The sequence below is a fragment of the Alnus glutinosa genome, chromosome 1, assembly GCF_958979055.1.
Source record: "Alnus glutinosa chromosome 1, dhAlnGlut1.1, whole genome shotgun sequence".
Taxonomy (NCBI): Eukaryota; Viridiplantae; Streptophyta; class Magnoliopsida; order Fagales; family Betulaceae; genus Alnus; species Alnus glutinosa.
Window position 1 is genome coordinate 46,198,026 of NC_084886.1, and position 27,596 is coordinate 46,225,621.

The 27,596-nt window shown below is 36.5% G+C and overlaps 1 protein-coding gene across 1 annotated transcript; it reads left to right on the forward strand.

The window, feature by feature from the left end:
* The first annotated feature begins 1,589 nt into the window (after positions 1–1,589).
* Positions 1,590–27,302, forward strand: LOC133853146 (protein EXPORTIN 1A). The gene is made up of 32 exons (XM_062289578.1): positions 1,590–1,937; positions 3,346–3,462; positions 6,192–6,284; positions 6,404–6,475; positions 7,227–7,334; positions 7,411–7,493; positions 8,795–8,933; positions 9,020–9,088; positions 9,178–9,255; positions 9,387–9,449; positions 9,530–9,574; positions 10,421–10,528; positions 10,633–10,734; positions 12,281–12,484; positions 13,776–13,835; positions 15,068–15,178; positions 16,328–16,425; positions 16,515–16,623; positions 18,568–18,633; positions 18,815–18,913; positions 18,995–19,075; positions 19,237–19,326; positions 22,908–22,993; positions 23,139–23,219; positions 23,322–23,504; positions 24,050–24,116; positions 24,884–24,994; positions 25,173–25,280; positions 25,359–25,496; positions 25,574–25,711; positions 25,812–25,916; positions 26,544–27,302. The coding sequence occupies exons 1-32, from the start codon at positions 1,839–1,841 to the stop codon at positions 26,664–26,666; spliced, it is 3,234 nt and encodes a 1,077-aa protein (XP_062145562.1). The 5' UTR covers positions 1,590–1,838; the 3' UTR covers positions 26,667–27,302.
* Positions 27,303–27,596: the final 294 nt, after the last annotated feature.

Genomic DNA, 27,596 nt, shown 5'->3' on the forward strand with positions numbered 1-27,596 from the left:
AACCGAAACCTCCAATCAGTCCTCCACAATTGAAACCCTAAAATGAAAAACTCTAAAACAAACAATTTAAAATCACATAAACCAAAATCGCACAAACCCTAAAAAAGTCGAGACAAACATAGCAATGGAAAGCGAATCGAAAATGCTAACAAAACTATGAAAAAAAAAAACTCATAAAATGTGAAAGAACGGCAGAGACGAGTTGAGCTGAGAGGAACAGCGCTGGAGAGTGGAGACTTGAGAGGATAGGCTAGAGGCCAAGAGGCGCGAGCGGCGACAAGGTGAGGAAATAAAGTATGAAATGAAATCCTAAATGCTAAAAGATGTTTATAAACATCTTGTTTTAATGTTTTATGTATATAAGCAGTTGGCGGTTGTTAACCGCTTTTCCCAAACCTATAACTGCTTTTGAAAAAGGTGATGCGATTATATAGTTAACAGTTTTAAAACGGTTATAACTGCTCCGTTTGTACACTCCTACTTAAATCAGTACGTTGTTTAACAAAATAATTGAATAGAAAAAGTTTAGAGATAGCATATTTGAGCATATCTCTTATTTTTTAGAGAGTGCCAATTTTTAACTCAAGAGGCTTCTGAATATGGTATTTTGATGTTTGTCACATGGCGGCTAAAATTGTATGATTAATGATGCAATTATTTGTCATGTAGTGGGAATTATTTTCCATAGAGTGATCTTGAACAATTATTTTTCAAGTAGTGAGTTGTTTGAGTGGAGGTGATTTGTGGATCAAACTCGGGAAATAATTCTTACGACCCTTATTATGGCTCCCAAAGCCATTGAGCCACACAACTCGGTGGGTTTTTATGTTCTCCTAAAAGAAATAGATAATGCCTACTTATTATTATTATTATTATTAATAAAAAGAATTGTTAAGAAGGCCTGGGATAATTTTACGACACCAACAATTCCTATTTTCAAATAAGTTCTACCGAAATTTTATTTTGTCGCATTTCCTAAATTGTTTTATTTATATGCATTACATGATTTCAAGATGAATTTAATGGAATAATCAAATAGCAAAGCTTACAAATAAACTTTTCAAAAGAGTTGAAAAATAAAATGAATTAACTGGTGAAAATTTGGTAAGAAGTGCATTGAATTATTTTTTGTATGTCATTTTATGTACAACCTTATTGTTCTTATCAGTGTACCATTCCTGGCCTAATCCTATTATACGAAGCCCATACTTCTGTAGTTTTTCTAGACAGCTCACAGCTCACAGCTAACGCTAAAAATAAATGAGTAAATCCACAATTGCACGACAACTCGGGCTGACCAATAAAAGCCCATCTCCAAACCCTTCAAAGACCCCATAATGCCCCTACTAATCCCAAATTTTCCCCCTCTCTCCCGGCCCCGGCCCCCACCAACACCAACACCAACACCAACACCCACACCACACGCCCAATCTTTTATATTCTAGGGTCCGAAACACGCTCTCTCCAAAACGGCAAAACGTCAAGCCGTCGTCACTGATTTTAGTGATTACTCACTCTCCCCCCACCTATTAAAACAGGAGGGAAGGCGAAGGATCAAAAAAAAAGGAAGAAAAAAACAAAATCCCATTTCCAATTGAAGCCCCTCTCCCTATAAAACTCTGCTTCATTTTGAAGCTATCTTTTTTATATAAAACCCCGGCCTCTCTTTTTTCTCTCTCTTTAGTAAAAATCCTCTAGAACCTCTCTCTCTCTCCCTCCTCCTCTCCCTCTCTTTCTAGAACCTTTCTCTCTCTTAGGGTTTTCTGTTCGAGTGTTTGGCTCAGTGCGGTGAGTACGGGTCGCTAGGGTTTATCAGTGCGGGTGCGTGTTGTGTGGCGATGGCGGCCGAGAAGCTCAGGGATTTGAGCCAGCCGATCGACGTGGCCTTGCTCGATGCCACCGTGGCGGCCTTCTATGGCACCGGATCTAAGGAAGAGGTGAGAGATTGTTCCTCTTTTCTCGCTCCGGTTCCCGTTTGGTTCTCGAGAAAGTGCGGGAAAATTGGGGCGAAGTTGAAGCTCTAGAGTCCTAGGGTTTAAACCATGTTACAGTTTACTTTTAAGGTGCTATTTGACTACTTACCTTTACGTACTCTCTATATCTTGCTCACTACTTTCTGTTTGGCTCCTAAGAATGAGGAAAAATGGAGGGAAATTGAGACTTTTCAATTTTTAGGGTTTAGTACTTATATGTTTTTGGTCGTGGCGGGTTTTGTGATACGTGTTTATGTTAGGTGTGTTTTCTCGGTAAACAAATCAGGGTTTTAGGTCGGAGTCGGCATTCGATCTGGGTTTTCCTGTTCATTTTCCACAGATAGAGGCGTTTCCTTGGGGTTGTACTGTTTTGCTGTCTTCAATCCTATGTCGGTTCCGTGCCGAGAGAATTGGGGAAAAATAGAATTGCAATGCACTATTTTTCTACTATTTTCTTTGAAGCAGAAAATTCGTTTAACCGTCCAAATAATTGTGAAAACTGCAATTGGATTAATCACACTTAAGGTGGTTGGTTATGTGGTTGTGCTTCCATTTTTTTTTTTTGCATTTCGTTTGGCTGCTAAGATAATGACACAAAAGGGCTGGGGGATTAAGCTGTATACTTGTTTGGTTGTTGTTTTGGTTTACAAATGGATAAATATTGACTATAGTAGAGCCTTTCATCTGGTGGAGTTTTAATATTTGTTCATGAATATGAAGAGTTGTGACTTTTTAAGTTGAGTAAGTCTATTTAGTAGACTATTATATAAATGCCATACAATTTGACGAGGTGGCAGTCAAAATCAGCCTCTGGATTATATTTGTTTCATTTTTTGGACAACCAAACAGGCTTCAACAGAACAAATGATGACTAATATGTGTAATGACGGGCTTTGTTAATAATGGCTTTGATTGTTAAGAATCACTAGTTTGGTAGGCAGATATTCACAGATTTCTTGTAACTGAAATAAAAGAATTATCTTTTACTGAAAGTTACTCTTGGTGGGAAATGTTGTGACTCATGAGCAGATGAGTTTGGCATCCTGTTTTTGATAAATGATGTGATACCTTGATAACTTGTATTATTCTTTTACTATTTTTTAGATTTTTCTACTAAAATAAAGTTGCCATTTGGGAGCACAATTTCTTTAGTGGCAATTGTCGTAGAACCGACATTTATGTCAATCTTGATTCTTGACTGTTATTTTTCCTAGTATATTGGTATTTAATTCGGGTGATTTGTTTTTTGATAAGTGTATACATCGGTGAAATGCAGGCTTAATTTTGGTATCTGTACCATGTTTGGTCAATTGCATATCTATTTGTCTCAATATTTTTTTTTTCCTGTTTGCACTGTATGTCGGTGACTCAGAGGACAGCAGCAGACCAGATTTTGCGGGATTTGCAAAACAATCCAGATATGTGGCTCCAAGTTATGCACATTCTACAAAATACAAAGAACCTAAATACCAAGTTCTTTGCCTTGCAGGTTAGTTGTCTTTTTGCATGAAACACTATACCAGTGCTTAGATTATGTTTTTAGCATCTTACTGATATCAGAAAGTGATTTCAATTCACCTGTTATAAAGGTAAAACAATTATTTTTCTCCCTAAAATTTGAATATTTTCAATCACCAACAGTATCATTATCTGTTAGGGGCCTTCTAAAGGATTCCACATGTTGTGGGTGAGATTAAGTTTGATATATCTACCAACATAGTTCGCTGGTATGATTGTCTGTCTTTTAGAAACCATGATTATTAATCATGTTTTTATAACGAGTAATGCTATTTAGTAGAATTAGCCTTTGGATGAGCACCTTTAAAAAAAGTGGGGTAATTTTCATTGCAACATCATTTAAGTTATATGGCAGTTGTATAGTTGTCTACTAAATAACCTTACTCTTTTATGAAATATGTGACTTAGGGAGGGTTGACTTTGGATTGAGATTTAAAAAATAGCGATTTTAAAACGTGCGATTTGAAAATGCGATTTTTGAAAACATAGTTAAGTGTTTTGTAAATCGCAGTTTGGCTTTTAAAATTGCAGTTTATTCTTAAAATTGTGCGTTTTTTAAAAAGGCACCCCTTGCATGCGATTTGAAAACATAGATTTTCTATGTTTTCAAATCACAATTTTTTAAAAACGCATTCCCAAACAATATATTTTCTGCTATTTGGTTTAAAATTGTACTTTGGTCTACAAAATCGCAGTGCCAAATGCACTTGAAGTACTAGATGTTTTGGGAAAATAACTCCGGGTCTTGATTGATTTGCAGTGAGTGTCTCTTATGTAAGCACTTTGTTACATTTCTGAAAGACTTCATGTCAGATGAAATGAGCTCCCTGGTTAATTTTTGTCATTTGTCATTTATTTTTTCTTTGGGGTCGTGTGGTCATTGGACAGTACTCTAGCTCCTTTTTGATTGTCCTGCCGAGTTCATAGCAAAAATTGTCGAATATTTAGTTTCGTATGTTAGCCTCACATTATTCCAAAAGTGATGGCGGGATGTGAACTTTGTTGGACCTGTAGAGCTATCTTAGTGCAAACAATAGTATTTATTGCTGGGATTATTCGTGTTGCTGTTAGAAAGATAACCCTTTGACTCCAGGATAATTCACAATAAAGGTGTCAGTATTCATACCCTATCCTGATTGGGTGGCTGCTACCACCAAAGGAGCTTTAGTAGTAATCTGTTAACATCCAGGCTCTGTTCAATGTTACCATCTCAAAATTTTAGATTTTTACCAATGGAAAGCTTGGATGTTGTAATGTTGGCTTCTAGAAAATTGTCTGAATTGCTGTTGACCATTGGATTTTGCAAATTGTTGGTCAGAAACAATCTTCTTGTCTTTAATGAAGGCCAAAATTTAGATTTAGATGAACCAGGAAAGATGCATTCTTTTAAGACTTTGATGTTGGAGATTTTTTTTTTTTGGGGGGGGAAGGGTGAAGCTTTCACTTGTATGATGGATTTAAGTTGTTTGATGTTATTTGGCAAAAGATGGTTGTCTGCTTCTGATCTAAACTTGCTATTGTTCAAACCTTGGTTGGCCTGTTGCTTGGTGCTATGTTATACTGGAATTTGTGCAGAGATAGGGTGCTGTGAGAGCCTTTCGGTTGATGTTTTTTCAATTAAGTTTCTTGTGAGAGGGCCAAGATACTTTGATTTCTAACGTTTTTTGTTAACAGTTTGTCTTTTTTGCCAAATATGCTATTGTGCTGTGCAAACCTTGATTTGCTGTCTGGTGTTATGTTATACTGGAGTTTGTATGGAGATGGGGTCCTGTGAGAGCCTTTCGGTTGATTTTTTTTCAATTGAGTTTTTAATTTGGCCAATGGGAAGGGATTGGTTTGTGAGAGGGCCAAGATACATTGATTTCGTACATTTTTTGTAAACATAGTTTGTCTGTTTTGCTTAATTTTAGTTTTGCGGAAGAATGAATCTGCTCTTTTTATCTTTTTTATTTTTGTTTGAACCGGCCAAATAGGGAAGAGCCTCTCCCTTGTTGGATAGGAAAATCATGATCGAGATAGTGGACCCAAAATGGAACTTGGGTGTGGGTCCTTTTTGTAAATGTGACGCTTTTATTTATTGTTGTTTTTTGAGCAAGAGCTTTTAAGTATGATGAATGCACTAGTGATGGATATGATGCCGAGTGACATAAGTTTTGTGGTGTCTGCTTGTTAGTGGATTGCCGACAACACTCAAGAGTGCTATTGTGTGGAAAATAGTGTCTTCTTGCCTTTTGTGGTGTCTATAGAGGGAAATGAACGACATAAATTTTGAGGATTATGAGAGGATATTGGAGGGGATTAAGTCTTTATTCTTCAATACTCTTATTTCTTTGGACATCTATTCTTGTTTCTCCTTTGGTGATTAGTAGTTCATGTTGATGACTTTAGGAGCATGAATCTTTTTATATCAAGGTCATCAAATTAGGGATGCCTGCCACATTTTTGTTAATGTTTTTGTTGCATATGCATTCAATTGGCCAATTAATGTTCATGTTTCTGAAAAAATGAGTTTTCTTTTTGCTTTGCTTTTTTTTGGTATACTCCCTGTGTATTTGATTGCGCTTTGCATTTTTTTAATGATATTAACCTCTTATAAAAAAAAAAGTATTATTATTCATGAATTGGGAGTTTTTTCTTTTGACTTTTCAAATCATAATTGTGAATGCTGATCAGCATGTGTTTTATGTGCTTCCATTATAGGTTCTAGAGGGAGTCATAAAGTATCGGTGGAATGCATTGCCTGTTGAACAGCGAGACGGAATGAAAAATTACATTTCTGAAGTTATTGTGCAGGTATAACTTATGTAGTGATTTTTTTTAGGAGAGGAGTTTGTCTTGTGTCACATCTTTTTTGTTGGTATTGCATGCTTTCAAAACAATGTCTTCTTAACTTTTTTTCTTTTTTGGCATAGCTCTCAAGTAATGAGGCCTCTTTTCGAATGGAAAGGCTGTATGTCAACAAACTCAATGTTATATTGGTTCAGGTATATTCTGGTTTATCTTCCCAAATTATGGTCTAAAGGAGTTGATTACTATAGTCTTTGGTAGTTCGTTATCTCTTGTAGTGTGCTTGAGGATTTATGATCTCCTGGGGATGCTTATTGTTTTCTGTTTTTGTTGGATGGGGTTTATTTTTTGTATGTTTGTAGCTGTAGGTGAAAAATAGTAACCATGGCTCCTTTCAGTTATTCTTCTAATGGAGTTGTAGATGTTGTTACCTTCTTGCCTTTAGTTCTAGTTTGTAGGGGTGGGCGTCGATTCGGTAGGTGGTTAAGTCGGTTAATTCGGTTGGTTAACCGACTTTTGTCGAAATGCAGTCGGTGAATTTATTTCGGTCAAGTCGGTTAAGCGGTTAATAGGTGGTCGGTTAAGTTAGTAAAGCGGTTAATAGGCAGTCGGTTAAGTCGGTTAACATGGGTAATGAAACGATATCGTTTTCATTTTTTTAAAGGAAAAAAAAAGATCAAACGTTTCGTTCTTACTAAAACGATGTTGTTTCGGTTAATCGGTCGGAATAAAAGGTGGTTCAGTTGCCGAACCGGCTTTTGGAACAAAATTTTATACCGACTACAGAACCGAAATTAGTCGGTAGGCGGTTGATGGCGGTTGGGTTCGGTTCGGTAAGCGGTCGGTAGGCGGTAGGCAGATAATTTGCCCACCCCTACTAGTTTGTTTTATTTGGATACATGTTGGCTTTAGTTAATGTTCTAATCATAATCAGTACTCAATATACAGATATTGAAGCATGAGTGGCCAGTCAGATGGCGAAGCTTTATTCCTGATCTTGTAGCAGCAGCTAAAACTAGTGAAACAATTTGTGAGAATTGCATGGCTATATTGAAAGTAAGTCTATCATTATATGCCTGTTCATTTAATTTGGTTGTGGAATATGCTTGTAACGCAATATGTTGTCTTTCAGCTTCTAAGTGAAGAGGTTTTTGATTTCTCAAGGGGGGAGATGACTCAACAGAAGATCAAAGATCTCAAACAGTCATTGAACAGGTAATTGCTGGATGGCTGTTGGATCAGTAGGGATAATGTATCGTGAACTGCTACTCTAGGTGGTTGTTCACTGAGTTTTTGCCTGGGCTGCATCTACTTCTGTAGAAGTTTTTAGGTGGACTGGTGTATTCATCTGGAACTACAGGTTTTACATTGGGAGTTATTCACAATATATGCAATTTGAAATTTGTCAAAAAATATCTTTTTGTCGCCGAGCTTTTTTGCTCAACCTGTTCTTGAATGTTTGAATGCTTCTATTTGAGCTGCCAGAAAATTAAAAATATCTCGGTAAAAGGTGAAAATGAAGGATCCGTATTTTCTTTATATGTTATTTGAGCAGAAAACCAAACTTTTAGCACCCTTTTCTCCCTGCACCACAGGGTTGAGTGCAGGATGCACTATGACTTGGTTACATCATGACGCAATGTTTCTGTAATTCAACAGTGAGGGTTATGTGGAAGATCAGTTTTTTTCTTTGAGACTGCTGTGCGGGCAAGATACCATACCTTTTAGCATCCTTTTCTCCTGCAATTCATGCTTGAGCATAGTACTCATTTGCATCATAAATCAATCTTCTGAAACTTAATAATGAAGATTGTTTCAAAGCAGAAATATTATTTTGACGCAAGTGCTACTGGGTTATTAAGAAGGCCTCAACACTGTTCCATTGGTCATTTGAACAAGATTGTGGCATGAAACCAATATATTTTACACTTGTTGATGCTGAACTCACAAATGTGAGATAATTGATCTCCTGAAGTCCCTAAAAGTTATTCAAATGTGACGCCAAATGTTACCCTATATTTTGAAGATACAATTGAAAACATCATGATTTCTTTGCCTGTTTGATAGGACAAGGATCCTCTCCATTTCAAATGAATTGGATAGCATCCATTGAACAGTTAGGATTTAAAGTTAGTACATCTAACGGTGTACATGATTCCCCATTATTTAAGTTTTTTAAAAGATGCGTCAATATTGAGTTTAAATACACCGTTAGATGTACCAACTTTAAATCCTAACCATGGAATGGAGAGGATCCTATTCCTGTCTGACATCTTCATGTGTTTGCAGATTATTTTTCCTTTCTTTTCAAATCAAATTAATATCAAGTGAAGATGATTTTTAATTGAAGTATTCTTTATGTGGATCGACTGATGCTATTATTCCTTCTTATTGACATGTGAATTTTTTAGATTTTATGTGCCTATCTTTTTAGTTGATAGATTACCTTTAGATCTGCAACTCACCATACATGGCTATCAATCTTTTTCTGACAAATGTGTTTTGGTTGGTTGCAGCGAGTTTCAACTCATTCATGAGTTATGCTTATATGTACTATCAGCATCTCAAAGAGCTGAGCTTATACGTGCTACGTTGTCTACGTTGCATGCTTTCCTTTCATGGATTCCCTTGGGTTATATTTTTGAGTCCCCATTGGTATGTACAATGATCTTGCATAGTTGATCTTTTCCCTATCTTAGAAATTATATTTTCTGACATCTCATATCGTCTGTGTGTCTTAGCTTGAGACACTCCTAAAACTTTTTACTGTTCCATCATATCGGAATCTTATCCTTCAATGTTTGACAGAGGTACATCAGTCTTCCATTGTTCTTGAGTTATTCTAGTTTTTAATCTTTAATTGTTGAGTGGTCAACCTTTTTTTTTTTGGTTTTTGCAGGTTGCAGCCCTTAATTTTGGGGACTTCTACAATGTGCAATATGTTAAGATGTATACCATATTCATGGTGCAGTTACAGGTCTGTCAGAATATAATTACTTATTTAATTTTTATCTGCAATTGAATTTCTGACGTTTGAGTTCCTAATTATTTTTAACTTTAATTGACGTTTTATTTTCTTGGTTTTTTTGTTTTTTCAAAATTATATAGACCATTCTCCCCACTGCTACAAACATCCCTGAGGCTTATGCACATGGATCTAGTGAGGAACAAGTGAGTGTTTCTAATGCTCGTTAGGACTCGAAGTCTATTGTTTCTCTGCTCTAAGTAAGTTTGTTTTGTTTTTACTTCAGGTATTTATTCAGAACTTGGCACTGTTTTTCACCTCATTTTACAAGGCAAGTTTCTGTTTCCTAATTTTAAGCGAGATAGATATGAGTGTTGTTGATTTGAAAAAAATGGTGGTAAATAATGGATAAGGTTTGTAAATTTTAAGCCAGATAGATATGAGCGTTGTCGATTTGAAAAAATGGTGGTAATAATTGATAAGGTTTGTTTTGGGTTGGACCTTGGATGTTCTTCTTACCTTATGGGGGGGATGAGTCTATTTTATGTAATTTGGAGAGGTACAGGGCCACACACAAGACTGCCTTTTATGATTTTCATAATTATTTTTAACTGTACAAGTCAGGAAAAACGTAAAAGGTGCTTTTCCAGGAAGTGTGGAAGTTAAGCACATAAAGATATGGTTATATATTTATACCCACACACGCATGGGTGTGCATGTGTGGACGTATGTATTTGTACTTGTGGGCTTGCATATATATATATAAATAAATGTGTGTGTATATATACATATAAATACACGAGCGCACACACACACATGTAGTTATATATATGTATATTAGTGCTGTTGTCAACGGGCATTTCTTTTGTGTTTCTTTTATTCTCTCTCTCTCTCTCTCTCTCTCTCTCTTTAATACCATAGTTCTGGTATTGCAGTAATCCATCTGTATCTCTACATTGACTTGAACTGTTTGTTGATTGCATCATCTTTCCGTTATTCTGATTATTGAATGCTTAAATTTTCTAGTTGTTAGATTGATTTGAATGCATAGGCATGTTGCATAGGATGTGCCATGTATCTTCCACTACCCCAATTGCACCTTGAGCTTTGATATTATGTTGCTGAAGAGCTCCATTGTCTTTGATAACTATGTTGCTGATGACCTCATTTTATACAGTATCATATTCAAGTGTTGGAAACCACTCAAGAGAATATAGCTGCCTTGCTAATGGGTCTTGAGTATCTTCTTAACATCTCATATGTGGATGACACAGAGGTCTTTAAGGTCTCCGTCTCTGTCTCTGTCTCTCTCTCTCTCACTGGCACACACACAGACACTGAGTTTCCAAAGCTACGACATTACTTCCACTTTGCTGTATGATTGAACAGGTTTGCTTGGACTACTGGAATTCCTTAGTTTTGGAGCTGTTTGAGGCACACCATAATCTTGAAAATCCTGCAGTAGCAACAGCAAATATGATGGGTCTGCAGGTATCAAATATATGTTCAGATGACTTTTTTATCCCTTTGGCACAGGAAGATCTGCTTCAAAATTTGGAATAACTACTTTCTTGAAGTTACATCTTAGTTTCTCTTATAATACTTTTTGATAAGTAAGAGAATTTTATTAAAAAAGTGTAAGGCGCCCCTAAGTACACAGGTAGTATACTTGTAGCGTGTTTACTAATTTTTCATGAATAGATCACTATTTTCTACTATGGAGCCCTTGTTTTGTTTGATTATCAGACCTATCAGTTCCCCCCCTCCTGCCCCTCTGTTTCCTTTCTTCTAGATTTTAAATGAGGAATCATGGGTCCATGTGGTGTGTTATGTTGAAGATATACTGTGATCTATTTCCATTCGCAAGATTTGTTTTCAAAGAAATACTGTTTTTAGTATCTTAGAAATCTTTTTGTTATTATCTTGGACGTGGTGCAAAGAATTGTGAATCTCTTTCGTTTTTTTTTTTTTTGTTTTTTTGGCTAATTTACGAGCTGATTTGTGAACCATTGTTTATATGTTATGCCTAATAAAATTTTGAAGGCCTGAATTGGGTTAGGAGAAGTGTGTTCCTGGCTTTCTTGCCTGTAGGAGGTTTCGTAGTCTTTTTTTCTGTGTAAAATGCATGTTTATGCAAAGAATCATTGACATAGTATGTGCACACTTAAAAGTTATATAGCTAGAAGCATTCACTTGATGATTTTAGATTAGCTTTTGTTAATGTGATGAGATGAGTTTAATTTTGTTATCATATGTCATTCTAAGCCGTAGGTTGAATTTTGTTGGCCAAGTAGCTGCTGCTGAACCAAAAGAGATTGAATTTCTTTGTTCGTATGGGGCTAGAAAAGAATTCTTGAATTGGAAAAATATTAAAGAACCAAAAAAGAAGGATTTTTTGAATACCATGAAGCATTCAAAATTCTTTTGTTGTAATATTTTTTTTTTTGTTGGGAAACTACATTTATCCCCCTCTAACAACATTCATTTTTGTAATGCCCTCCCCAATATTGGGTGTTGGCGCATAGCTTGGGTAGTATGCCGTACGCTAATTTTTTACGTTCTTGTTCGTTTCAGTCTTCTTTTTAGGGGCTCCTTTGTATACTTCCTGTGTACTAGGGTTGTGCCCCTCTGCGCTTTTTAATGAATTCTTACTTATAAAAAAAAAATATATTTCAATTTTTGCAATGTCCCTCCCAATCTACCATTGGGGTTCCAATGTCCACCTTCCATGACAAATTTTTACCTAATGGAAGGTATTTTTGTCAGAATGATAGATTGGGAGGGATATTGCAAAATTTGAAACATTGGGGAGTCATTAAAAATAATGTTAAGGGGGGGGGGGGGGGGGGGTAAATGTAGTTAACCCTTTTTTTTTTTATTAACTACATTTACGTTTGCAGTTTCTATCTGTTTGTGACTTCGCTATTTCTGTGTAGCATATGCTATGCACTTGCTAGTTATTTCTTTATTTTCCCTTTGTCAGTATTATCAAATTGTTACTTATGTTTGCATTTATTGCTGTAATTAATCAAAGCAGCTGCCATTGCTTCCTGGTATGGTTGATGGCCTTGGTTCGCAACTTCTGAAGAGACGACAACTATATTCTAGTCCAATGTCAAAATTGAGAATGCTTATGATATGTAGAATGGCTAAGCCTGAAGAGGTTCTCATAGTTGAAGATGAAAATGGGAATATTGTTCGTGAAACCATGAAGGACAATGACGTTCTTGTTCAATATAAGGTAATAGACTCGTTTTTGCTGATATCTGAATATAGTCTCTAAATTCTTGGATATGGATGAGTATTTTCTTTTATGTGAATATCATGCTTCATAGAGCTTACCTGCTGGTCCTCTCTTGCCCCATTGCTGTGTTAAAAAAAAGAAAAAAAAAACTTGTATTCCTTTGGATGAATAAAATGTTCTAGATTGTTGAGGAAGATGGCCATGCACAGCTATTCGGTATTGAAATCTTTATCTTATGTGACGTCCATTTAGCAGGATCTAGAGTATAGTTTCTATTAGCTAGCTGGTAGCCACAAAGAAGTGTTTTGCATCTTATTTATAAAAAAAAGAAGAAGTATAGCATCTTAAGATATCTCTTGATATGAGTTAAACTTAAGTTCTTAGACATGGAACTATATCTAATCATATGGGGTATCACCATTTCTTATATGTTGGCTTTTGCATGGGTCAAGAGATTGATATTAATGCTCCGTTTGTTTCGACATAAAATGGTTTCGACAAAATCATTTTTTTTTTATAAAAATTTTCGAAAATATTTTCTGGCGTTTGGTTCGTACAAAAAAAAAATTACGAAAGGTGAAAATGTAACTGTCGCCGGAATCCGATAACGTCCGATCGCCGTTGCCGGATTCCGGCAAGCATATTTGGCCGGATTCCGGCCGGACTCATCTAGATCCGGCCGGATCAGTGGGCGGATCCATTCAAATCCGGTCGGATCCTGGCCATTTTGGCCAGATCCGGCCGGATCAGTGGGCGGATCCATCCAAATCCGTCTGGATCCTGGACATTTTGGCCAGATCTGGCCGGATTTCGGCCAGTTTCGACCAGAATTTGATCCGCCGGCGCGGTGGCCGGATGTCGCCGGATTCCGGCGCCGGCAATATTTCAGTTGACGGATGTTGTCGGATTTCAATGCCGCCTAGATTTCGACGACCGACTATTGTCGGATTCCGGCAATCGGATATCAAACGTGTGTGCAAGGACAGAGTTCAATTTCGAAAAACGTTCGTTTTCCAAAAATTAAAGAAGGTTTTACGGTCAAATTGAAAATGATTTTCGTTGACCATTATTTTCGCCCATGCCAAACACCGTAAAATGCCGAAATCATTTACACCGAAACAAACGGAGCATAAATCTATCCCCATGAGAGTATTATTGTTGAATAGAATTTTTATTTTATTTGACATTTTGAAGTTATAGTGGTTTTTGCATTGGAATAATCATTATGCATTTTAAAGTATCTTTCTTTTTACCAGTTTCTATGGTTAATCAAAGTTCACTGGTGCAGATCATGAGGGAAACACTTATCTATTTGTCACATCTTGATCACGAGGACACCGAAAAGCAGGTAATGTATTTAATGGCAGGTGTACTCTTGATGTTTCTTGGAATCATAATAAGCAAATACTATGATGCTGTGCTCTCTTTAGATACTTCTTACAGCACCATGAGCATCTGTGCTGCCTGAAAGAAGGAAAGATCTATATTTTTGTGGCATTAACAGCTTGAAGCCGTGTGCTCAAATAGTTGTGATTATTATCTTTTTGTGGCACAATGATAAGTATGAACAATGTTTAAGCTTCTTTCCTTAAGTCATATTGTTGGATAGGTCTTTGTTTGCATTCTGCCAGAGAAAAATTATTCCATGGACCAGAAACTTATTGCATAATGTATTTGGAAAAATGGGAGTAGAATGTTTTGTAGATTTTTTATTATTATTATTTTTAATTATTTTTTATTTCTCTTACTAAACTAGGCAGAAATTATTGGCCCCCAACCCCCCTACAAAAAAGAAAAACAAAGAAACCCCCCAAAAAACCCCTTCCAGTAAAGGAATCCGACGTGTAAGAGGGAAAATCAGTTTTCTGCCTACTGGTTATGAGGTAGCCATGGGATATATTTAACGTCATAGTGGTGGATTGGTGTTGCATATGTAAGAGGTGTGGGGAGACCGTAGATCGCCTTCTCCATTGTGAAGTGGCTAGAGATTTGTGGGTTTCGAACTTCGGCTTTTTGGTGTGGAGTGGTTCATGCCTAGAAGGGTGATGTAGTTGGTTAGCTGGAGAGCTCAATTGGGAAGCCCTTGCAAGTTAGAAGTTTGGAGGATGGCTCCTTTGTGTGAAATGTGGTTGATTTGGAGAGAGTGGAATGTGATGAGATTTAAAGATTGCGACAGATCGGTGTTAGAGTTAGAAGCCATTACGTTCAAATTTCTTTATGCTTAAATGGCAGTGTACAATAGTCCTTCCTTTCCAACTTTGCAGACTTTCTAGACTTTTGTCATTGTTTTCCCTAACGAGAAATGCTACACTTCCCAAAAGTTCTCTCCCAAATTTTCTCCACAAATGATGTTTCACAATCTTATGTAGTTTATTATTTTGGGAAATGTGTCACCATCTCATAGGATTGTGACATTATTTGGAGAGCAAATTTGGGAGAGAAAATTTGGGAAGCATAGTATTAGCTGGGGGTCTGTTTTGTATACTTCCTGTGTACTTGGATTGTGCCTCTCTACACTTTCTAATCAGTGGTTTACTTGTTAAAAAAATATTCATGCTTTGTGTTTTATTGTATAAGCAGATGTTGAAGAAATTAAGTAAACAACTGAGTGGCGAGGATTGGACTTGGAACAACCTGAACACATTATGCTGGGCAATAGGATCTATATCTGGCTCCATGATGGAAGAACAGGTAGGCTTTACTTCATCTTCCTAAAAATGGGGAGATTTGCCCTGTGTGTGTGATTTATGAGAATTGTCTGTCTGAAACATACTCTTTTCTCCTTCCTAACTTTATGAATCTGTGTGTCATATCTTTGATGTGGGATCAAATTTCAAATGGTGTAGAGCTTGAGGTAGATATATGCCGTAATGCCTAAGTTGCCTAAAACATTGATCATTATGGTCGTACATGATGTGCTACTCACCCTGAATGTGGTAGACTTGCATAGAATTGAATAATTCATCTATATATACATACATCGTATCCATGCATATTTTGTTTGGTTAGAAGTAAAAATGTGGTAAGTTTGTCCTCATTTCAAAGTTTCATAATTATTGCCCAATTTTGTTAAAAGAATTAGGAAAGGTTTTAATATTATCATATATATATATTGGATGAGGCCCAGATACCTGTTTCAAAATTATCAATAAGAGGAGGGAAATATAGAAATTTTGGATCACCAAAAATGTTGTTGGATTGGAACGAAACCGTAACTCATTTCCGACTGTGATCCTTAGCATGGTTCTTTTGGGTGGTAATGTATTTTAGTAACCCTGCCCATTACTTTTCTATGCGACCTTTGATTTATCAAAACCACCATTTGGCTATTTGTGTTCATACCCAATGCATATTGGGTATGTCATTGATCAGTATCAGGTAATTTTTCAAAAAGAAATTACCGTTCTTGTATACTCCCTGTGTATTTGATCGCACTTTGCGCTTTTAATGAAATTTCTCTTATATAAAAAAAAAAAATTTCAAACCATGATCACATATTATTTTTTTAAAAGGTATTAGGTACTGGGATAATATTTTATGGCAGGGATATCTCCTTGTATCTGGTCAAGTTGACTTTTGATGAGTGTGGCATGACGAGGAAACATGTAGTTTAACTTTTGCTTGGTAACATATAGCAAATAACCTGTGTTATAATATCATTTCTGTTTCAAACTTTTCCAAAGCTGGATGAAAATTCATGCAAACACTTATTTTTTTCAGGCTCAGCTGTATGCATTTTTGAAGATTCTTTTATTCACTATATATGGTCATTCACATTATCTATTTTTTATTGGTTCTATAAATATTTGTCTTTAATTCCTTACCTTAACTTTTTGGCAGGAAAACAGATTCTTGGTGATGGTGATTCGTGATTTACTGAATTTATGTGAGATCACAAAAGGGAAAGATAATAAAGCTGTTATTGCTAGTAACATTATGTAAGTTATTGGGCATCTGCAACCGGGGGACTCTCTTGGTATATGAAGTTCCTAATTTTCAATTTTGTAATTGTTGGTTTTGTTGGCAGGTATGTTGTTGGACAGTACCCACGGTTCTTAAGGGCCCATTGGAAATTTTTGAAAACTGTTGTTAATAAATTGTTTGAGTTCATGCATGAGACCCATCCAGGAGTTCAGGTTCGTTTTGCTTTTATGTATTTTTATGTCGGCATCTAAATGTTTTTGCGCCTAATAAGACGAGAAATTGTTGTATTGTATCCAGCTCAAATGCCTGAAAAGAAGCCTTTTGTTTTATTTTTAGTTTCAAGCAGAAATTTTGGTTTAATATTTAATCCATTTTCCGCAACTTTAGTTTAATATTCTCGGAAAGTTATGTACTTGCTCAGTTCCTCAAACTTATTAACAATTACTCCATCTGTCCTAACTACTCCCTCTTTGAAAAATAGATGTCTTGGTTCTGAATTACAGGAGTATTCATGAAAAGTGGAAGGTCTAACTCCATCTGTCCTAACTACTCCCTCTTTCAAAAATAGATGTCTTGGTTCTGAATTACAGGAGTATTCATGAAAAGTGGAAAGTCTAACTCCATCTGTCCTAATTACTCCCTCTTCCAAAAATTGATGTCTTGGTTATGAATTACAGGAAAAGTGGAAAGTCTAAGCAACTTTCTATAATATCCTTTATTCTGCATTTAGAGGTGGACAAGGGTTTTATTGGGACTCAAACATTTTTGAGAAGGATAGGAATACTTTAAATTATCAAAGTAAATGTCTCCACTTTTGGAAAGTATAATGTTCCTCTGGGATGACTAAATGTCACATTCGCCGTTTTTCAACTCTAAAATTTGTAGAAATGGTTGGTACTTATCAATTTTTTTTTTTTTTTTCTAGAAATGGTTGGTCTTGTTGGATGGAGTGTCATTCTTTTATACTTGACAGTGGAAAAATGAATGTTATGGTAGACTATATTTTTCAATAATGACATGTATTGCATTGATTTGTGAAGAAAACTAAAATTTCCAGGATATATACCAGTTAAGACTCTGTGTATGTATCTTTATCGGTGTCCACATCTTGACCAGTTAACTGTGTAGATATTGTATGTAAACAATGCATATGTCCAGTATATACCTCAGTCAAAATGTGCGTGTATGTATGTTTGTCAGCATGCACGTCCTGGCCGCATCTGTGTACATATTGTAACTAATGTTTAATTTCTTTGTGAAATGTAAACATATGAGAAATGATTTATTAATATGCCTGATTTGTTATTCGTTAAACAAAAAAAGTGAATGATGGTCAAGTCCAGTCTAATAGTAGCAAGTTTACAGATATTGTCATGAAAAATACTCATCTCCAGTACATACTGCAGTTAGACTATGTGGGGATTAATGTGTTTTTATCCTTGTCCCTGATACATCTGTGTAAATGTTGTAGATAAGGTGTAATGTCTTTGTATATGATGATATTATGCAAAACCTTCATTCGACTAATAATAGAGAAAGAAGAGTTTTCTTATTACTTGTTGGGGGGAAAGCACTATACCCTTGATTTGACTTGTAGTCGTTGAGGGAGATATGCGTTATTTGACAAACCTATCCTAAAGGATAAGGAGGAATAGGAGCTGGATTTAATTAAAGTAAGGACCGAAAGTACCACATAACCTTGGATCTGGTCGAGTTTATTCCTTCTGACAGTTCTGATGTAGTTTGGATTCCTTTTTGAATCAAGACGTGAGTAACATGTATTCATATGTCCGATTTCTGATTTATTCAACAAAATAGAATATGATTGTTGAAGTCCAGTTGGAAAGTAGTTTGATATGTATTATATAGTTTCCCTTAACCTTTACAATATACCGATAAAGGCACTGCTTTCTAAATCAAAAAATTATGCTTAATTTTAATGTCTCCTACTCTGTCCAGGCCATGTCCTGAAGTGTCTATAAGATGACACTTTTGATATTAACAATGAATTTTTTTTATACAATTGCAAACTAGGACATGTCAAAGGTGTGTCCAATATATATTCTGTTTTATTAACTCCTATATACTTATATTTTTTTGTGTTCAATTTTGCATGGTTATATTTTATTTTAACCTACATGTTGATTTTGTTTCAGGATATGGCCTGTGACACATTCTTGAAAATTGTTCAGAAGTGCAAGCGTAAATTTGTTACTGTGCAGGTACCCAGTTGCTTCATAATTTTCCATTTCTCACTTGCCATAAAAAATCTTGTATAGTTCTTGTATAATGATTAATATATTTTAATGTGGGTTTATACTCCCCCTCCCCCGGGCGAGGAGGAGGGAGTAGATATATTTCAATGTTATCTGCACATTGATGGTGTGCTTCTCTTATTCTCAGGTTGGAGAGAATGAACCATTTGTATCTGAACTTCTATCAGGCCTTGCGACAACCATTGCAGATCTTGAGCCTCACCAATATCATACATTTTATGAATCTGTATGAATTTTACATGTCCTCCTAACACTACAGAGAATTTATTCTAGCTCTTAACCATTTCTATTTTGTTTCTTATTTCAGGTTGCTCACATGATACAAGCGGAATCTGATCCCCAGAAACGGGATGAATACCTACAGAGGTTAATGGAGCTTCCAAATCAGGTTTACTGTTTTTGTTTTGTGGAATTGGCTTGTTCAATAACATTCTCTATCTCACTCACCCACACTATTGTGCACACATGCAAGCAAAAATACATACTTATTTTGTACGAGTTGTCTTCATAGCTTGTGGCTTAAGGTATTGCGCTCCTTGTTTGGTGTAGAAATGGGGTGAGATCATAGGGCAGGCACGCCAAAGTGTTGATTACCTGAAGGATCAAGATGTAATACGCACGGTGCTTAATATTTTGCAGGTATTCTTTCTAATCAATTTTGCGGCTTCCATTTGATATGTTCGAATGTCACGTGTTTAGTATTTTTAATCCAAAGTTCTTATGAAGTTAGGGATTCAATTTGATATATGTATACACTAATGTCTGAATTCTTTTACTGGCTTTATGAGGCTCAGTGGTGATTCATTTATAATTATTAATGGCAATTCCACCTGTTTTACTGAGAGTCTTGGTTATGGAATGGGTGCAGTTTTAATGGGTACTGGCTCTACCCCTCCCAGTTACTAATTCCCTTGGTTGTGTTTATATTTCGTTTGTACTGTCACACACATGGTCTATTGCACATAAAGCTATATTTTGATTCAGTCATGCATATGTTTCTTTTGGAATCCTGTATTTTTCTCCTTTTTTGTAGATGTTTTTCTCCATTTTTACAACACCATTGAAAGTCTTATTTTAAGGCAAGCTGGATGCTGAGAGAACTTTGTGATAGAAACTTTTGGTTGGAGTATTGGCTTTATTAGTCTGATTTTTAGGCTGGGGCAGGGTGAGGATGGTTAGGTATACTAGGTGGTGTGGTGATGGGCATATTAGACTAAGGTTTCTAAGGTGATGAAAGCTAATTGTGACAGGGCTTTGGGTCTTGATGGTTTAACTAGGGATTCTTCCAAGCTTGTTTGGAGGTTGTCAAAACCTCAATGCCACCTTCATTTCTCCTGTAACAAAGAAATCGGGGGCAATAGAAACTAAGGAGTTCCGACCTATTAGCTTAGTGGAGAGAGTGTACACAACTTGTTGTCATGTTGAAAATGGTAGTGGATAAGATCATCTCTAAGCCTCGGAACGTCTTCATCAAGGGTAGGCAGATTCTAGTCTCTGTTCTTATTGCAACTAGTGCCTTGATAGCATATGATAAGATCGGTATGGCAGGTGTGGTGTGCAAGTTGGACATTGAAAAGGCTGATGACCATGTCAATTGGGATTTTCTCTTGTATTTGTTCAGATGTGGTTTTGGAGATAGATGGTGTAAATGGATAGCATATTGTACTTCCTCGGGGCGCTTCTCTGTATTGGTGAATGACACTCTGATGGGTTTCTTTAGTAGCACTTGGGCCTGAGACTGGGAGACCCATTGTCTCGCTTTTTGTTTGTTATTGTTATGGAGACGTTAAATGAAATGATCTCAATTTTGGTGAATGGGGTCTTTTAACAGGATTCATGGTGGGACCAAGGAGTGGCGGAGTTATCAATATTTCTCATCTTTTGTTTGCGAATGACACCTTGATAATTAGCAGGGCAAATCCAGATTATCTTCACAATTTGCGTTTTGCTTTGAAGTGGTTTCCAGTTTGAGGACAAATCTGGCTAAATTAGAGTTAGTTTTGATTGGCAATGTCATTAATGCCGAAGGTCTGGCGAGTATATTGTGTTATAGCGTATCCTCTTTGCCTATGAAATATCTCGATCTTCCCTTGGGAGCTTTGTTTCAGGCAAAATCAATGGGGGTGACATCATTGAGAAGATAGAGCTCCGTTTGGCTGGTTGGAAAATGATGTACTTGTCAAGGGTGTGAGAGTTGCTCTAAATTAAAAGCACTTTATCTAATTTGCCTAGTTACTTAAGGTGCGTTTGGGATTGCGATTTCATAGGCAATAAGTGTGATTTTAAACTAAATCGCAGAACATAAATCGTTTTGAAACTGCGTTTTTAAAAAATGCGATTTGAAAACGCAGAAAATATGCCTTTTCAAATCGCAGGTAAGATGATGCTTTTTTGAAAACGCAAAATTTTAAAGGCTAATTTGCGATTTTGCCAAAACGCTTAACTGCGTTTTTAAAAATCATTTTTTTTCAAATCGCACATTTTAAAATCATTATTTTAAATTGCAAACCCAAACAGACTCTTAATTTATCTTTATCCCTTCCCGGTTCGTATTGCTAATCACTTGGTTAGCTGGACTAAGGTTTGTACTCTAATCTCAAAAGGAGGGTTGGGGGTTCAAAATTTTCTTGCGTTTAGTCGAGCTCTTTTAGGGAAGTGGCTTTGTCGCTATGCTCATGAGAGAGGCTTTTTGGAGGTTGGTTGTGGACTTTGAATATGGCAGGAAAAGTGCGGATTTTCAAGAAAGGGCGCTTGAGGATGGCTATGTTCCAATGAGGTCCTTGGGTCGTATGGGTGGAGCTTTGAAAAAATATTAGGAGGGTTGAGGGAAGTTTTCGAGCCATACTAGACTTGTAATCACCAAGGGACAAACGCTAGCCACATCTGCGCTATCACCTCAAAAGAACTAGTCAATTTTGGAGTTTTCTTAAAATCCCTTATAAAGCCTAGTTTTACCTAGTAACTAAGCAATGCAGGACTTAACACTCATGACTATCTTTATAAACCACCTACTGTATGTAGGCTATTCTTCATCTTCCCAATGTGAGATAGGGGGTGTTACAAACTTTCCCCCTTAAACCACTGCAGTCTTCGTTAAGGCCACATCATGTGGTGCTCCAATACCACATGGCCTGGCTTATTAGGAGGCTCTAATACCTTTTGTAATGACCAAAGGGAAAGCGTTAGCCACATCAGTGCTATCACCTTAAAATGATTAATCAATTTTAGAGTTTCACCTAATAAAGCCCAGTTTCACATAATAACTAAGCAATGTAGAACTTAACACTCATGACTATCTTTATAAGTCACCCACTCTATGTGAGCTACTTCTCATCTTCCCAATGTGGGACAGGGGGTGCTACGAGACTAGTGGTGTCTGATGGCTCTAAAGTTAAGTTTTGGCATGACATATGATGCGAGGACCAAGCCCTCAAGATAGCTTTTCAAGACTTGTATAGAATAGCCCATTTTAAGGAAGTTGCAGTGGCAGACCATTTGGAGCTCTTTCATGCCTCTATCTCTCATCAGTGAAATATTAACTCTTTTAGAGTGACTCATGACTTGGAGGTGGATATCTTTGCCTCATTTTTCACCTCGATATATTCGTTTAGAGTGAGAGGGGGTGATGAAGACAAGCTTTGGTGGGTACCCTCTATTAGAGAGTTGTTTGATGTCAGATCATACGATAATGTTCTCATTCCCCACCATGGACAATCTAAAGAAACGACATGTCATTGTGGTTGAATTATGTTGCATGTGCAAGAAGAGTAAGAAGTTGGTGGATTATCTTCTACTCCATTATGTGATTGCCAGTGTTCTTTGGAGTACTATGTTCAATTGTGTAGGGTTGGCTTGGGTTATGCTTAGTCGAGTGGTAGATCTCTTTGCTTGCTGGAAAGCAATTGGTGGTAGGTTTCAGCTTTATGCAATTTGGAAGATGATTTCGTCCAATCTTATGTGGTGTCTTTGGAGAGAGAAACGATCAGAGCTTCGAGGACCTTGAGAGGACTTTGCTAGAATCGAAGGCTTTATTCGTTAAGACCCTTTTTCATTGGGCTGCAGCTTTGGACTCTAATATTACGAACTTTCATATATTTTTAGATTTTTTCGTGCTACTATTTAGGTGTCTCTATTACATACTTCTTCTCTACTTGGGTTGCGCTTTGCACTGTTCAATAAAATTGCGATTACCGATTGAAAAAGGAATTGTTGCATTGCAGACAAATACCAGCGTTGCCACTTCACTTGGAACACATTTCTTATCTCAAATATCTCTGATCTTTTTGGACATGCTAAATGTATACAGGTATTGTTCCCTACATATAAGTTACGTTAGTTCTGTTGCATTTCTTCTCGACTAGTTGGAGTTATCCCTTGGTTGCATGCACTTTTTAATGAAATTCAATTACTTACCAAAAATAATTTCCTGGGTCCTTATTTTTTTGTAACAGGATGTACAGTGAGCTTATATCAAGTAGCATTGCAGAAGGAGGACCGTTTGCATCTAAAACATCCTATGTTAAACTTTTACGGTAAATGTCAATATTATGTAGATTGTCCTTCAGTTTTGTTATATAATATCTTTTATATCTATGATATTATATGTCTCATCTTCAATTTGCTCCTTCAATCAGGTCAGTTAAAAGGGAGACTCTTAAGCTCATCGAGACATTCTTGGACAAGGCCGAAGATCAACCACAAATTGGAAAGCAATTTGTGCCCCCGATGATGGATCCGGTTCTTGGTGACTATGCTAGGAATTTGCCTGATGCTAGAGAATCAGAAGTTCTGTCACTCTTTGCCACAATTATAAACAAGTATGCCATTATTTTCTCATTTGTTGTTTTGCGCTTGTTTCTTTTTCTTTCTTTTTTTGTTAGGGAGCAGCAATTTTGTTTTTGGTGGTTGCAAATGTGAACGTATTACTCTATTAGATGTGCAGCACATGATGCCAATATGCATTTTTTTTCAGTGAGAAAAACAACACTTGATGAATTTATCCCCCTTCCCCCACTTTTTTCCTTCTCCTTCTAAAAGAACGAGGTAACAGAATTGAATCACATTTTATGGGAATGTTGTAACAATTAATGCTTTTGTACATTTAAATTCGTTTTTCCTTATGTCATCTGATGTTTGTGTTTTTTTTTTCTTCCCTTTTTAGAAGTATTATGAGTTTCATGTTACGTTGATAAATTAAAATCGCATCACCCTTGGAATCATATCACTTAATACTGATCCCTTGTTGCCTTACTAGGCGATGGACGCTCTTTCTACTCATTGCCTTGATTTTATCTAAATATAAGATATTATTCACCAAGCGTCTCTTTTTTAATGGTTCGGTTTTCCTGTCCTACACATGTAGGTACAAAGCTACAATGATAGATGATGTGCCTCGTATATTTGAAGCTGTTTTCCAATGCACATTGGAGGTGAGGGTTTTGCTAATATTTATTTTTTGGATTTTCTATACATTTTTAGGGCTCGTTTAGACTCACTGTTGACAACACTTCCTAATAGGGGCCAAGATGTTTGACAGAAGTAACATTTAGAAATTGAGTAGTTAAAAAATCAGAAATATTCTCCTTCTAGCTGGCTAAGTGTTTTCTTTTGTATATTTCCTGTGTGCATGGGCGTCTTACGTTTTTAATGATATTTCTGTTACTTATAAAAAAAAAAGAAATAATTATTTCATCTATGAGATATTCGTAATACAGTAAACATTATTTTCCGCATTTGATATGTGTGCTAAATTGAAGGTTTGACAGCATTCTGTAGTTGTTTGAAAGTCCATCCAACTAGTTTAAGGTTCAATAATATGTTGTCCCCGTGTTATGAAATGTTCTATGCATTAAGTTCAATAATATGTAGTTGGTTTATTTTTGATTTTTTGTAACCATAATATCAAATGCTGGACCAACAGTACAGAATGTTGCTTCATGCATGTTTTGCACAAACTAGGTTATGTGGTGGGTGGTATGTATTAATATTGTGTCAAAAATCCCTTGATGTTTAGCCCTTACAACATGATAATGATGCATTGTGGAAGGAGGCTCACGTCTTATGCGTGATGGTGATATATGTTATAATTCAAATGTTGGGAACCATTATGTGTTTCAAGAGGTTACATCTAACTTTAAACTATGTAAGTTTTGCTTCAATTGTATGGCTAACATGTTTAGTTGCTTTGCCCCTGCAGATGATTACAAAAAATTTTGAAGATTACCCGGAGCATCGCCTCAAGTTTTTTTCTTTACTTCGTGCGATTGCTACATATTGTTTTCCTGCATTGATTCGTTTGTCAAGTCAGGTTTGTGTTAAAATTTTCCCTGTTTTGTAGAGCTGTCTTTTCATATTGTCTTTGACAAGACGGGAGCATAATTTTGTTGGATTTTGTTTTATGCTTCACTTTATTATATTGTTTTCAGTCATTCCAATGGGCTTACCAACTTATTCTTGGCACTCTCTCTCTCTCTTTCTCTCAACAGCAACTTAAGCTTGTCATGGATTCCATTATATGGGCGTTTCGGCACACAGAAAGAAATATTGCTGAAACTGGGTTGAACCTTTTATTGGAAATGCTGAAAAACTTTCAGGTGTAATTTATTTATTTTGTTGGCGTTGTTATGGTTATAAACTGTTGGATGCTAACAGTATTTTTGGTAAATTGACAGAACTCTGAGTTCTGTAATCAATTCTATCGGACATACTTTTTGTCAATTGAGCAAGAAATATTTGCTGTCTTGACGGACACCTTTCATAAACCTGGGTTCAAGTTGCATGTCTTAGTGCTACAACACTTGTTTTGCCTGGTAATGTCTCTTATAATGCCTTTGCTGATCAGGGAACAGAGTTCATATTGATTTACCCTTCCTTTTTCTTTCTCCAGGTCGAGTCTGGTGCATTGACGGAGCCTTTGTGGGATGCGGCTACAGTTCCATTCCAATATCCAAATAACACAATGTTTGTCCGCGAATACACCATAAAACTTCTGAGCACATCATTCCCTAACATGACTGCAGCAGAGGTTTATTAAGAAATTTCACCTCTCTCTCTCTCTCTCACACACACACACACACACACACACACACTTGGGTGCACATGACTAATTTAAAGGGATTTTTCAGGTCACTCAATTTGTGAATGGATTATTTGAGTCGAGAAATGAGCTCTCCACATTTAAGAACCACATAAGAGACTTTCTTGTGCAGTCGAAAGAATTTTCAGCTCAGGTAATGCTCTGAAGTATTGATGTTGTGTAAGATGCCTAGTAGTTTGGAAACTGCTCCTATTCTTCTTCCTGTTTTTATTTGTCCTCTTAGAGGTTGAATTGCCTAGTATTCATTGTGTGCGTATATTAAAAAGGTCATGGAAGCCAGGAAAATAGTATATTTGCTACAAATTTTGCTGCATTGTTTTTACCAAATTAAGTGGCTTTTGAGTTATGTTACGTGTACCATGCAATCTTACTTACGTGAATTTTGTGTGGAGTATGCAATGTTGTGTAATGAGGAACTGCCTTGTCAGTTTGTTGGTACATAGATTAGGGTTTTCATGATTTTACATTCAGTCAAGTTTCGCTAACTTTTTTACTTGCTAAGTGGATGGTTAAAACATCCTATTAGGGTAACATGGAACACTTAATCAGAAGAGTCATCTGGGTTTTTTTCCTAGGGTCATTCTTTGTTTTTGTTTTTGTTTTTTTTTCCCAAGCATGTAGGCTTGTTGTTTACATGGTGTTTGAATGCATGGCCAAGTAAGTTTTGTTGTGTACAAACTGAATATTTTGTCTTAACATATGCTTAAAAATTATATTGAAGTTCGGTGTGTGTACTGTGGTTGGTCAAAATCTTCTACAGGACAACAAAGACCTCTATGCAGAGGAGGCTGCTGCTCAGAGAGAAAGAGAGAGACAAAGGATGCTCTCTATTCCTGGGCTTATTGCCCCCAATGAGATACAAGATGAGATGTTGGACTCATAGATGGCTAACAACGGTGTGGAATCTAATCTCATGGACTTCTATAGCTCAGAAGCGCAACGGGCAACCTCGATTGATTTACCAGATTCTAATAGATGTGAACAGATAAAGAGCAAGCAATTTTCCCTAATGTGTCCCTCCTGTTCTCCAGAATTTTCTTGTTGAAACTGGTGCAAATATCTAAGGTGCCTGGGAGGAAAGGTTTGGCTGCTGGCGATACTGCCTATTTGTCTCTTGGCTGGGTGTAGATTATTTAGTTGCTAATGTAGGGACAAATTGAGTCATTGTACGGGTTTTGCTGGATCCAGCTTGATATATTGTATTTGCGGGATGGACTGAGATGCGGGCTGTTTAAATGGCTCATCGTCAAGTATTGATGATTCATCTTAGGTGTAACGTATACTAACCGTGGAGGCCTGTGCAGAAATTCCTTCGGTTCATAGAATGTGATGTTTTGGTGTTTTGTTAAGGGCTGTTTTTCTTCCAACCCCTCCAGTTTTTGGTGAAGGAAAGCTCAAGTAATGTTCTGTTTCTCTTTGTTTTATCGTACTATTTGGGTTCACCTTGTGGTGGTTGTATTTGTCTAGGTAACTGCAGAAATCTATTTAATTAATCAATTGAAAGTGTTATTCCGGTTAAGTGCAATCTCAGAAATTCAAGCAGCTTGGCACGTTGAAGGACTATCCCAAAATAATGGTTGTCCCCAGGTTATTGTGTGCTTGTTTGTCTGGGTGGGCCACTCATTTTAGGTTAGAATATAAGACTGGATGTTTAAACTGGTGGCAAAACAAGAGCGATGGGAAACTGTAGTATATAGTAATATGTGATTTTAAAACTCGATTATGTATTTGTGGGCCTGTATAACTTGTTCTTTAGTGTTGTTGGAATGGTAGAAGGCCAGGAAAAATTGTTTGCCCAAAATATTTTCAAGTG

Coding starts and splice junctions, on each gene's coding strand:
- LOC133853146 (XM_062289578.1), top strand. CDS start 1,839: ATGGCGGCCGAGAAGCTCAGGGATTTGAGCCAGCCGATCGACGTGGCC. Junction 8,934..9,019: donor ATATTTTTGAGTCCCCATTG/GTATGTACAATG, acceptor TGTGTGTCTTAG/CTTGAGACACTCCTAAAACT. Junction 24,995..25,172: donor TGATTCGTTTGTCAAGTCAG/GTTTGTGTTAAA, acceptor TTCTCTCAACAG/CAACTTAAGCTTGTCATGGA.